The following is a 14,020-nucleotide window of genomic DNA, read 5'->3' as shown; positions in this document are numbered from 1 at the left end:
TGATTGTCACACACACTCAATTCCAACCCTTGATGCTGAGTGCCAAGCAGGGAGGTAATGGGTCCCATTGTTATAGTCTTTGGTATGACTCGGCAGGAGTTTGAACTCACAACCTACCGATCTCAGGGCGGACACTCTAACCACAAGGCCACTGAGTAGGTTTAAGTCCTGACAATGCTGAAGAAACAAGTCCATGTCAGAAAAACAACAAATTTAGCTGAACTGCACCAATTTTGTCAAGAGGAGTGGTCAAAAATTCAAAGCAGAAGCTTGTGGATGGCTACCAAAAGTGCCTTATTGCAGTGAAACTTGCCAAGGGACATGTAAGCAAATATTAACATTGCTGTACGTATACTTTTGACCCAGCACATTTTCAGTAGACCCATAATAAATTCATAAAAGAACCAAACTTCATGAATGTTTTTTGTGACCAACAAGTATGTGCTCCAATCACTCTATCACAAAAAAATAAGAGTCGTAGAAATGATTGGAAACTCAAGACAGCCATGACATGATGTTCTTTACAAGTGTATGTCAACTTTTGACCACCACTGTATATAGTTTGGTTCACCTCGACTCTCAGGTTACAGTGAACGTTCACCCTCTTTTGTAACTACTGAAAGACGCTTGTCTGACCGTGCTGCGATTTGACAAGTTTCCTCGCGGAATACCTGCTGTCGGATAGGTTTCCTCAAATGCCATGTCAGCAGACGACATAAAAGCCTCGGCCCTGACTTGTGCCTCTGGGACAACCGTTGTTGGTTACAAGAAGAGTGAGAACCCTGAATCTGTGGGTGTTTACTGTTATTAGGCTGTCAGAAGTTGTGATTTATGGCGTATTGAGTGGGAGAGATCTTCATGATATAAACTGCAAGGAAGAAGTTAAAACAGAGCGACAGGCTCAGTGGCAAATAGCTGCAGGGATTGTCCGCCACTAACAATAGAGAACATTCACAGATATTATGTTAAGCAACTGTCTGTTTGTCTGTTTTGGCTGTGTGGCAAAAAACATTTGAAACCGGTTGAAAATATTCACTTACGGTACATAGTTTTAAATGAGTATAGTAGTAATAATAGTCTGGTATTTTTCTGGTGAATTGCTCAATAACCGATCCAAGGTGTATCACCTTTTGGTAACCCACAGTTTGATACCATCTCTGCTGTCCCAGTAGTATAATTGCGTACACTATTCTTGGTTGATTGGTCATCCAACAATCTATTGCTGAGTTTAGTACTCAGACTGACAGAGTACTAAACCGGTTTAAACGTTCTCTAAGAGATGGGGACCATTTTGTATGATTGGCAATTATATTGGGACGGCGTGGCGCGGGTTGGGAGATTGGCCGTGCCAGCAACCTGAGGGTTCCTGGTTCGATCCCCACCTTCTACCAACCTAGTCACGTGCGTTGTGTCCTTGAGCAAGACACGTCACCCTTGCTCCTGATGGGTGGTGGTTAGGGCCTTGCATGGCAGCTCCCGCCATCAGTGTGTGAATGGGTGAATGTGGAAATAGTGTCAAAGCGCTTTGAGTACCTTGAAGGTAGAAAAGTGTCAGGTTCAAACACTGATGACATCTATTAATCAGACAAGAAGCAAGAAATCATGCAGAGACAGAGTTCAATTTAGCTCATGAGGAGAACGCATGGAGCTTCGCACTTAAAAAAAAACAAAAAACAATAAAAAACCTGGGATTTATATAACGCTTTTCTAAGTACCCAAAGTCGCTTTACATGTTAAAAACCCATCATTCATACACACCTAGTGGTGGTAAGCTACTTTCGTAGCCAGAGCTGCCCTGGGGTAGACTGACTTAGTCACAGTCTCGCCCTACGCTCTAAGGTACAGCTCCCGCATCCCTCTATTTATTCAGGAGTTCCCCAGTCAACATCACTGAGGCCGCCTCTAAAAGGAGTGGTCACATATATCATGCAAAGCAGGTCCAGTACGCACAATACGTGACGGAATGTGCTGGGGCCTTGTGATTGCCTTGTTTCTGCTTCGTCTGCGTGCTGTCATCTTATCTTCCTTAAGGTCCTTGGCTGTTAGCTGGCTAAAACAAAGATAAAATCTGCGGCTGAGGCCACCCCTCAGACAATACGTTTCGTCCTTGCACAGGTAGAAAAAATGCAGCATGAGCACAATAGCTAATAACTATAGCAACGGACTTGAAGCATACTAAAGTTGTGTGATAACATATACATACATGATTATTCTCACAAAAAGCGCTATACAAGTATAACACATGCCATAAATCTGTGCGAACAAAAATGCCATGTGGAGTGTTTCAACAGTCCATTTTTGCTCCTCTACTCTTTTAATATCTGTATCACCGATTCCCAAACTGTGGTAGTGGTACACAGGCTCCATCTCATGGTACGCCAAAGAATGACTTCATTATATTAATTGTATTTAATAATGAATTAATCCATCCATTAAGTACAGTGTTTTGTTTTCCTATATTCAAACACAGTGTTACTGTTCTGTGTGTAATGTTACAGTGGCCAACAATATTAAATGTACTTGTTAAATAAAACCTCTGCCTTGTTTTTAATCAATACTTAGGCTTACTATGCAACTGTATTTTACTGTTGGTCATTATGGTGGTACTTGGAAAGCCAAGTGTTTTCTGAGGTGAAAGAAGTTTGACTGATTGATTGATTGATTGAGACTTGTATTGGTAGATTGCACAGTACAGTACATATTCCGTACAATTGACCACTAAATGGTAACACACGAATACATTTTTCAACTTGTTTAAGTCGGGGTCCACGTTAATCAATTCATGGTATGTTCCTACTGGTACAGACCATAAAAAATAATAAAAAATGCTACCCAAAATCTGTGGAAAATTCACCATTTAATATAACCATATATCCTGGAGCCTATAGTCAACTTCATGTGCTGATCCAATATAATAATCAAATCAAAGATTGGAGAAAAAAATTCAGTTAAATAAAGAAAAAATCTTAAATCTATTTTTGGAGCCAAAGAAGAACCATCAACATTCAGTTCAGTCAGTAATGTAAAAAACAAAACAAAACACAAACTAAGCTAGAAACCTACACTGCAAAAAGTGAGTTCAAAAACAACAAAAAGTAGGGGCATTTTACTTGAACTAAGCAAAATTATCTGCCAATACAACAAGAAAATTTGGCTTGTCAAGACTTTCCAAAACAAGTAAAATTAGCTAACCTCAATAAACCCAAAAATACCTTAAAATAAGTATATTCTCACTAATAACAAGTGCACTTTTCTTGGTAGAAAAAACAAATATGAGACCTTTTTTCTCAATATGTTGAAAAATATTCTTAAATGAAGTAAATGCTAGTGCCATTATCTTGACATAATGATATGCGCTCGACATTACATTTCTTGCATTTTCTCATCGATAACATGACATCATTGCACCAAGTGCGTGCTCTTCTAGTCAATTAGCGTGCAAGGAATAAATATATATATGTATATATATATATATTTTTATATATATATATATATATATATATATATATATATATATATATATATATATATATATATATATATATATATATATATATATATATATATATATATATATATATTAGGGCTGCAGCTAACGATTAATTTGATAATCGATTAATCTGTCGATTATTACATCGATTAATAATCGGATAAAAGAGACAAGCTACATTTCTATCCTTTCCAGTATTTTATTGAAAAAAAACAGCATACTGGCACCATACTTATTTTGATTATTGTTTCTCATCTCTTGTACATGTTGCAGTTCATAAATAAATATTATTTTATAAAAAAAAAAAATATATATATATATTTTATTTTTTTTTTAAAATTTTAAAAAGCCTCTGCGCATGCGCGTAGCATAGATCCAACGAATCGATGACTAAATTAATCGGCAACTATTTTTATAATCGATTGTAATCGATTTAATCGATTTGTTGTTGCAGCCCTAATATATATATATATATATATATATATATATATATATATATATATATATATATATATATATATATATATATATATATATATATACATATGTGTATATATATATATATATATATATATATATATATATATATATATATATATATATATATATATATATATATATATATATATATATATATATATGTATATATATATATATATATATATATATATGTGTATATATATATATATATATATATATATGTGTATATATATATATATATATATATATATATATATATATATATATATATATATATATATATATATATATATATATATATATATATATATATATATATATGTATACATACAGCCCGGCCCCCGACCAAATGTTTTTTTATTGTAATTTTGAAGAATTTATCTGAATGTGCATGAACTATTTCTGTTTGAAATGTCACATGTTAAATGTTTAAATATTCTTTTTTTTGTTTTTTTTTTCTTGTTTTTGAACACTGACTTTTTGCAGTGTAAAACCAATGAAATGAAAATGGAAGAAATTACATTTTAGATCATTGAGATGTTTTTTCTGCCCCGCAAAGTATATTGCTGTGTCTATGTATTTGAATGTATTTCTAAAGAAACGTGGTTTAAATGTTTCAGTGTGTATATTGGTACTTTTTGAGTACAATCAACAGTACCGAGATGATAATGAGAACCGTGAGAATTTTGGCCAAATAACCGGAATATGAAATGTTCATATCGTTACATCCGTAGCACCTTGACTGTATGTCTGATTGAAATCATTTCTTGTCCAGCCCATCATCTATATTCAGAATTTTTCTTCAAACAGCAACAAATAGGGTTTGACACGTTTTCTTTCCTGTTTCAGTGGTAATTAAATAAAGGGATGTCCAGACCTGCTCCATCCCCAATCTACACCCTGAGGGGTGCAGGGGGGCCCATCAACACCCTTCACTTCAGTTGCCATGGAGAGGACACTCCTCTCCTCTTCTCTGGGTAAGATATAGATAGGCCTGATGTCATTTATGCAGTGTAACAAGAAAGGCCATGATGTTATACTTAGCATTAGTTGAGTTTGACCACACATCATTAACCAGCTATTGTGTAGAATATAATCATTTGCTATTTGTAGATATACATGGGAGTGCTGAATTCTGAAGTATTTACCACATTTTCCGGAACATAGGGTGCACCGACCGATGAATGGTCTATTTTGGATCTTTTTTCATATATAAGGCGCACCGGATTATAGGACGCATTAAAGGAGTCATATTATTTAGTTATTTTTCTATATGTAAAAGACTTCCTTGTGGTCTACATAACATGTAATGGTGGTTCTTTGGTCAAAATGTTGCATAGATGATGTTTTACACATCATCTTCAAGCCGCTTTCTGACAGTCTCTTCCGGATGCGCCGTTTTGTGGGCGGTCTTATTTACGTGGCTTGTAGCGGTGCAGTGTTTCCCATAAACTGCCAAGATACCTGTGGCGGTGAGGGCGTGGCTATGGGCGTGGTCACCATGACATCATCGAATAATTTGCATAATTTACTACAATGATATGATTTTCTCTAAAAAGGCTAAAAAAATGTATACTTACTAATTAATAATAACAGTTTTGTTTTAAACGTCCATCCATCCATCCATTTTACAATATAATTACAACACTTTATGTACATATTTATATACAGATTTGAACAATAAGTTATTCACTGAAATATATTTATTAATTGTGGTTCTTACAAAAAATATATCTTATAAAAATATAAAAGCTAAAATGTCTCTTAAAGCTCTGCCCCTTTAATTAGTGCATACTAAATAATTTAACTTTAGCCTACTACTACAACCATATTATTTACCAGCAACATAAAGTGAAACAGAGGCAGAGGTGTCCTGCCACAGTCAGTAACAAATAAACAGAAAACAGTAGTGGTGGTAGATAGACACAAAGCTTCATCAAACACTTCTCTTTTGTAAAGTAAATCTGAACAGCTGATATGGGCATCTACATCAACTATATGATTTGCCTGAGAAGCTTGACAGGACACAAAAAATTGTTTTAAAAAAATTAAAAATTTTAAAAAAATTAAATACATTTTTGTTTTGTTTTTTGTGGCGGCCTTAATTATTTCGTGGCGGGCCGCCACAAATAAATGAATGTGTGGGAAACACTGCGGTGTAGCGTGCAAGGACGGGAGTGGAAGAAGTGTCAAAAGATGGAGCTAACTGTTTTAATGACATTCAGACTTTACTTCTATCAATAACGGAGCAGCATCTCCTCATCCGGAAACAACAACAACGCCGGAAATGTGTCCCGTGAAATACCGTCCGACCAGAACTCTCTAATAACTAAAATTCCTTGGGTGAATAATGTAAACTCACTACACCGGTATGTTTTAGCGCTTTCATGGCGACTTTACTGACAGATATAAGTAAGAACTTTACACTACTTTATATTAGAAATGGCAACAGCGGAGGATGAATGTCACATAACAAGAAGATAGAGAAAAAGAAGAAACTCATCGACTATGGACTACAAAGGCGGACACGCGCAATTTTTCAGGACTTATGCAGACCCCAAATACAGATCGGCCGGTACCAGAAGGTAAGAAAAGTTGCTTTTGCATAATATTGCGAAACAAAACGCCAGATAATATCTTACCTTATACACACACCATAATAATACTCCTATGTTGAAGCACATTAAACAGTGCGGCTTCATAGCTTATCAAAGTCGTACTAAAACATTTTGATTGTTTTTTGAGCGCTGTGTGTAATGTTCAGTGTTTCCCACACATTCATTTATTTGTGGCGGCCCGCCACGAAAGAATTACGTCCGCCACAAATTTAAAAAAAAAATATATATATATATATATATATATATATTTTTTTGTCCTCTCCAGCTTCTCAGGCAAATCATATAGTTGATGTAGATGCCCATATCGGCTGTTCAGATTTACTTTACAAAAGAGAAGTGTAGGATTCTTCTCTTGTTGCCTTATTTGTATTTGACTTTATTAAATGTATTTATATTAGAAACACAACATGTGTATATAACAAAGGGTGCAAAATCTGCAGGCAGTAGGAAACACATGGTTAAGTGTAGGGAGTAAAACTGATGGCAGTCTAAAGTTCAAGATTTTTGGAGCTCTTTGTTCAGTGGATCAGATGTTTGATGAAGCTTTGTGTCTATCTACCACCACTACTGTTTTCTGTTTATTTGTTACTGACTGTGGCAGGACACCTCTGCCTCTGTTTCACTTTATGTTGCTGGTAAATAATATGGTTGTAGTAGTATAATAATTACTTAGTATGCACTAATTAAAGGGGCAGAGCTTTATGAGACATTTTAGCTTTTATATTTTATAAGATATATTTTTTTATAAGAACCACAATTAATAAATATATTTCAGTGAATAACTTATTGTTCAAATCTGTATATAAATATGTACATAAAGTGTTGTAATTATATTGTAAAATGGATGGATGGATGGATGGACGTTTAAAACAAAACTGTTATTATTAATTAGTAAGTATACATTTTTAGAGCCTTTATAGAGAAAATCATATAATTGTAGTAAATTATGCAAATTACTCGATGATGTCATGGTGACCACGCCCATAGCCACGCCCCCACCGCCACAGGTATCTTGGCAGTTTATGGGAAACACTGATGTTCTATATTTTCAATGGAACATATAAAATGTTGGTTTTTACTTTAGTCATATTGCAGTCTTCACGTATCTCTTGTGGTATCTCTATAGGTCTTTGTTTCGGATGACATCTGAATCCGTACTAAGATGCAATTCTCGTCATTTAATGCACATCTTTAAGTTTTCACAGGCAGTCAGATATTGATCTCAACTGTAAGAATAATACGGGGCTTACTTTTGTTTTCAGATCAGGGAAAGGTGCCATCCATATGTGGAATCTCAGCAACAGGAGGGCAGAGAAAATTGTAGACGGTCATTCTGGGAGTTCTGTCATCTGGGTCAACACACTATCCTCCGCGGACACACTCATTAGGTCAGTAGTGATGCCCTTACTGTTTACGGTTTTGATTCCATTCCAATATTTGATGAGACATCTGCCCCTTTCCTTCTCCTATTGGTGGATAAGTCAGGGAAGAGACATGAGGGTCTGTCTTTGGGACCTGGGCCGAGGTCGCGGTGAGATTGTGGACTCTCTGAGTACAGGCAGCGTTGGATTCTGTCAGTGCTCCTTGCTCGAGACAGGACCGAGGACTTGCCTGCTTGCCTTTGCAGGACAACAAACTGAGGAGGTGAGGCATTGTGCTATTGAAACCCAATGATCCACATGCTGTCCAGGTTGAGTCATGTCATGCCACAGGGCTTTCTGGTAAAGAGACCTAAATAAGTGGAAACAATTAAAATAGCCAAATAAAGCTAATACTAAACCAAAATTACAATAACCTTTCTGGAAGTGCCAATCTGAAAAGGTATGATAAGATGGTGGTACATTCTTAACGTTTACATTACATTGTACCTTTGCACCGTCATTGTTCCCAATTACTGCCGTTCTGTTGTCTCATGCGTGTGTTTGTATCCACTTTTGCGAAAATTGATACCGAATTGATAAAAGCACAAGTTGATTAAATGTTATTGAAAAATATAAGCCTCAAAACATTGCAACTTTTCCGGCAACTTTAATAATAATAATAATAATAATAGATTTTATTTGTAAAAATAACTTTACATTGAGTAAACAACCTCAAAGGGCTACAGTGTATTAAAAAAAATAAAAATAATAACAAATAAATAAAGATAAAAACTAGAACAGCCAAATAGCTAGAACTAGTATGCATATATCTAAAAAAAAGGCTTTTTTAAAAAGAAGGGTTTTTAAGCCTTTTTTTTTTTAAAAAAACATCTACAGTGTATTAAAAAAAATAAAAATAATAACAAATAAATAAAGATAAGAACTAGAACAGACAAATAGCTAGAACTAGTATGCATATATCTAAAAAAAAAAAAGTTTTTTTTGAAAAGAAGGGTTTTTAATCCTTTTTTTAAAAAGCATCCACAGTCTGTGGTACCCTCAGGTGGTCAGGGAGAACAACAGAGCAGACAGCTAGCTACGTCGTCCAAGAAAGCCTTTGTTGTTGTTTCTTTCTGAAATTATAGTTAATTATTACTATTATTAGTCAGCAGTAATCAAACTAGTGTTGTAATTTGACAATGAACCATAAGCATGTGCTTATACTGCCATCTAGTGTCTACTCTTAAATATGTGTGGTATAAAACAAGTACAACGTAAATACAGTATTTGTTTTCCAATTTGTGTTGCAATCCTGTACTTTTTGAGGTTAAGGTTACCAGGAGCGCTTTTGCGAAAATTGATACCGAATTGACAAAAGCACAAGTTGATTAAATGTTATTGAAAAATATAAGCCTCAAAACATTGCAACTTTTCCGGCAACTTTAATAATAATAATAATAATAATAATAGATTTTATTTGTAAAAATCACTTTACATTGAGTAAACAACCTCAAAGAGCTACAGTGTATTAAAAAAAATAAAAATAATAACAAATAAATAAAGATAAAAACTAGAACAGCCAAATAGCTAGAACTAGTATGCATATATCTAAAAAAAAAGTTTTTTTTGAAAAGAAGGGTTTTTAATCCTTTTTTTAAAAAGCATCCACAGTCTGTGGTACCCTCAGGTGGTCAGGGAGAACAACAGAGCAGACAGCTAGCTACGTCGTCCAAGAAAGCCTTTGTTGTTGTTTCTTTCTGAAATTATAGTTAATTATTACTATTATTAGTTAGCATTAATCAAACCAGTGTTGTAATTTGACAATGAACCATAAGCATGTGCTTATACTGCCATCTAGTGTCTACTTTTAAATATGTGTGGTATAAAACAAGTACAACGTAAAGACAGTATTTGTTTTCCAATTTGTGTTGCAATCTTGTACTTTTTGAGGTTAAGGTTACCAGGAGCGCTTTTGCGAAAATTGATACCGAATTGATTAAAAGCACAAGTTGATTAAATGTTATTGAAAAATATAAGCCTCAAAACATTGCAACTTTAATAATAATAATAATAATAATAGATTTTATGTGTGAAAAGCACTTTACATTAAGTAAACAACCTCAAAGTGCTACAGTGTATTAGAAAAAAAAATTAAAAAAATAAAACAGCCATAATAGCTAGAACTAGTATGCATATATCTAAAAAAAAAAAGGTTTTTTTAAAAAAAATAAGGGTTTTTAAGCCTTTTTTAATAGAATCCACAGTCTGTGGTGCCCTCAGGGGGTCAGGGAGAGTGTTCCACAGACTGGGAGCGACGGAGCTGCCGCGAATTCAGGCATTTTAGGCCGCAACAATCATACACAGTAATAATAAGCTGTGATCTGACTGTGCAGCTGTGGTATAAGAACAGCGTTCAATGCATTAGTACTGTGAGAACAAATAAACAGTATCGTTATTTGACTTGTGTGTTGAAAATAGAATTCCTTGACCCGATGACATTAGCGCTGGATAAAGTCACTGCTGCGTCTAGTAATTCATGCTCAACACCCGTAGGCCTGCAGTGTTTGGTACTGGGCTAGCGTCCGAGTGTGTAAATGGCAGCCAGCTATTCAGACATCTTTTATTGCCTTCAGATTCATGTTACTTGCTATGCCGCGGATGACCCACACTTGAAAGGGACAGAATAGTCACCTGATCCATCCAAACGTGCCTCTGCTAACCCCCATCCAGCGGGCCAGGCATCAGGGCGCCTTTGACTCCAAAGCACCTCAATAATGCCATTGTCCCAATAGACACGGACAGAAACACACTCCTGTGCAACATCCAAGACCCAAGAAGAGGGCCACTGTTGATTTTTGTCTCTGCAGTCTCCACTCAATTACACAGGCATAACCGGCCGAGACAGATGCTTATCAGGCTCAAATATGACACCCCTGAACACATTCAAAAGAAACAATAAATACACACTTGGCCACAGAGTATACACAGTGTTGTCTTTCAGTGCCAAGTGTAAGAATGCAGATTTCTTGAAATATTATTGGCATACTAACAAGACAGTAAAATAACTTTGGTTATTCTTTATTCGTTGTAACGCCTTGCCAGCTTTTTGTGGCAAAAAAAAGATGATTAAACCGCATAACGGTCAGAATAATGAAACAAAAAAAGCATCAGATCACCTTAGACTTTGACAAGTCCTTAAGGGGAACTAGGGATGATGCTCGAAACCGGTTTTCCTGGTTGTTCGATAAGAAAAGAACCGAGTCCTCGGACTCAAATCCCTTTTTGAGAACCGGTACCCGTTATCGAGACCACTATAGTAAAGAAAAAGAGTTGGTTCTTTATTCGAATCCCTGGGAACGAATCCCGTCCCGACCAGAAATGCCCCGTGGGACATCACAAGAAATGACATCATGTAGCTCAGTCATTAGGCGCAGATAGCGAAAGCAGGAAAAACAATGGACCGGAAAAAGCGCTCCAAGGTGTAATAAAGTTCCAAACAAAAGGTATAATCCAATGAATAACTTTACTGAGAGATTTGAGTAAGGTACAAACTCATGACGAACACTTTTACGACTAACCGGAAACATAGCAACCAGGCTAGCAACGCACCTCCTTTACGGCAGCTGTCGCAACCTTCTTAAAGCAACCGCAGCACATACATATATATACAACACATCTCCCTTTTTTAACTTTGTTCCTTGTAAACAAAACAAAATCACACTGTATATGTGTTGTCTGTCTAATTATAAATAATGCAGACGAGGCGTGTCGGCTGAGTTCTTGACGTTTACTTTCACAGCGTGCTCATAACCTCATTCTTAGCTGCCAGGTGGCGACATGCAACAACACTTTTCGGGGCTACCGCGCATGCTCGTCACTCCCGTTGCATGCTGGGTAGCGTAGTTGTTTAATTCCCTAGCTCATAACATCACATCTTTCCCCCTATAAAGAAATAATGTTAACTCAATAAAGTGTATTTCTTTTTTTAGCTTTAACTTTTCCTTTTTTAGCATTGTAGCCACATTTGCAAACAACTTTTCTCCTCATAGAATTTTCTTTCAATAAAGAAATAAAGTTAAAAAATGTCAAAACATCATAACAAACCGTTATGTCAATACGTTTTTGTTTTTTTTAAACAACTCGAAAAAACCAAGAGTTCTTAACAACTCTCAATCAGCCTCTTAGGTGGCTGAACATGTCTCTTAGGTCTAGACAGTCTCAGCAGCAAGTGACGCGGACACTGCTGTCAGTCCTTGGTCAGCAAGGTCAGGCTCCGTGTCAGCAAGTTCTGCAGGTCCAGCTGAGTCCTGTTGAGCCTTTTCCTGAGTAATAGCTGTAGTTAGTATGTTCCAATAGCAGCAGAAGTGCACTTTTTGGAGAGCTGTATTATTTTCTGTTTTATTCCCAAGGGACTGATTTTATTTAACACTATATTATTATTTATACACCTATAGTGATCACAGAGACAGGTTGTTTTTGTGTTACTGTATATATTTGTTTTTCTGAAAAATCCCACTTCATATACTTTGGGTAACAACAGTCAATATTTATTTATTTTATTTTATTTTTTTAGGTGGGGTAACAGTCAATATTTATTTATTTTTTAGATTTAATTTTTTTCTTATATAATAAAAGTGAGCTTTTGTTAAACCAAATATTGTGTGTTTTTTTCCATATACAACAACCTATCTGGACTCCATAAGAGAATCGATAAGGAATCGGTTCAATAAGAGGATTCGATAATTTCTTATCAAACATCATCCCTAAAGGGAACTGCACTTTTTGGGGGTAATTTTGCCTATTGTTCACAACCATTATGACGACATGACGATAGATGGATTTTTTGTAATGCATTCTAAATATTAAATAAACGTAAATAAAAGTCCACGTAAAGCGGAGCCAGTGGGAGGTCTTCTAATTCAGTGTTTTTCAACCTCTTTTGAGCCAAGGCACATTTTTTGTGTTGAAAAAATCTAGAGGCACACCAACAGCAGAAATCATTAAAAAACAAAACTCAAGTTGACAGTAAAAAGTCGTTGTCGCAATTGTTGGGTATGACTTTAAAGCATAACCAAGCATGCATCAATATAGCTCTTGTCTCAAAGTAGGTGTACTGTCACCACCTGTCACATCACACCCTGACTTATTTGGACTTTTTTTGCTGTTTTCCTGTGTGTAGTGTTTTAGTTCTTGTCTTGCGCTCCTATTTTGGTGGCTTTTTCTCTCTATTTTGGTATTTTCCTGTAGCAGTTTCATGTCTTCCTTTGAGCCATATTTACCGCGTCTACTTTGTTTTAGCAATCAAGAATAATTTCAGTTGTTTTTCATCTTTCTTTGTGGGGACATTGTTGAATGTCACGTCATGTTCGGATGTACATTGTGGACGCCGTCTTTGCTCCACAGTAAGTCTTTGCTGTCGTCCAGCATTCTGTTTTTGTTTACTTTGTAGCCAGTTCAGTTTTAGTCTCGTTCTGCATATAGCCTTCCCTAAGCTTCAATGCCTTTTCTTAAGGGCGCTCACCTTTTGTTTATTTTTGGTTTAAGCATTAGACACCATTTTACCTGCACCCTGCCTCCCGCTGTTTCCGACATCTACAAAGCAATTAGCTACCGGCTGCCACCTACTGATATGGAAGAGTATTACACGGTTACTCTGCCGAGCTCTAGACAGCACCGACACTCAACAACAGCACATAATTTGCAGACTATAATTACTGGTTTGCAAATATACAAATATGTATTCTAGATCATAAATCATGCATCTCACCTGGACATGAGAAGTCTGAGGAGCTAATCCCACAAGTTGGTACTCTTTGACGGCCATTTAGGGCCCGGAAATGGCGAGAAAGACACGGAAAGTGAGTGTGGACTTTTGGATTGTATTTCAAGTGCCTTTTGATCGTATTTATTTAATATTTATACTGCAAAATAATAACATCTATCGTCATGTCTCTCGTAATGATTGTGAATGATAGGCAAAATTCCCCCCAAAAAGTGCAGTTCCCCTTTAAGAATCACTTTATTAGGCATGCAGAGGTGCTGGGCAGAAAAACACACGGATTTCCAAAAGG

The 14,020-nt window shown here is 35.9% G+C and overlaps 1 protein-coding gene across 2 annotated transcripts in view; it reads left to right on the top strand.

Moving 5' to 3' along the window:
• gnb1l (guanine nucleotide binding protein (G protein), beta polypeptide 1-like) overlaps positions 1-14,020 on the top strand; it is a 105,468-nt gene that overhangs the window by 20,098 nt on the left and 71,350 nt on the right. For both annotated transcript variants that reach the window (XM_062049697.1, XM_062049696.1), the window contains 3 exons: positions 4,820-4,947; positions 7,851-7,976; positions 8,070-8,232. In XM_062049697.1, coding sequence (XP_061905681.1) covers positions 4,838-4,947; positions 7,851-7,976; positions 8,070-8,232 — 399 coding nt within the window. In that variant the 5' untranslated portion in view covers positions 4,820-4,837. The remainder of the gene's footprint in view (positions 1-4,819; positions 4,948-7,850; positions 7,977-8,069; positions 8,233-14,020) is intronic.

This window comes from Entelurus aequoreus, linkage group LG06 (genome assembly GCF_033978785.1).
Source record: "Entelurus aequoreus isolate RoL-2023_Sb linkage group LG06, RoL_Eaeq_v1.1, whole genome shotgun sequence".
Taxonomy (NCBI): domain Eukaryota; kingdom Metazoa; phylum Chordata; class Actinopteri; order Syngnathiformes; family Syngnathidae; genus Entelurus; species Entelurus aequoreus.
Note: the sequence above shows the minus strand (reverse complement) of the source record. Positions and strands in the feature narration are given on the sequence as shown.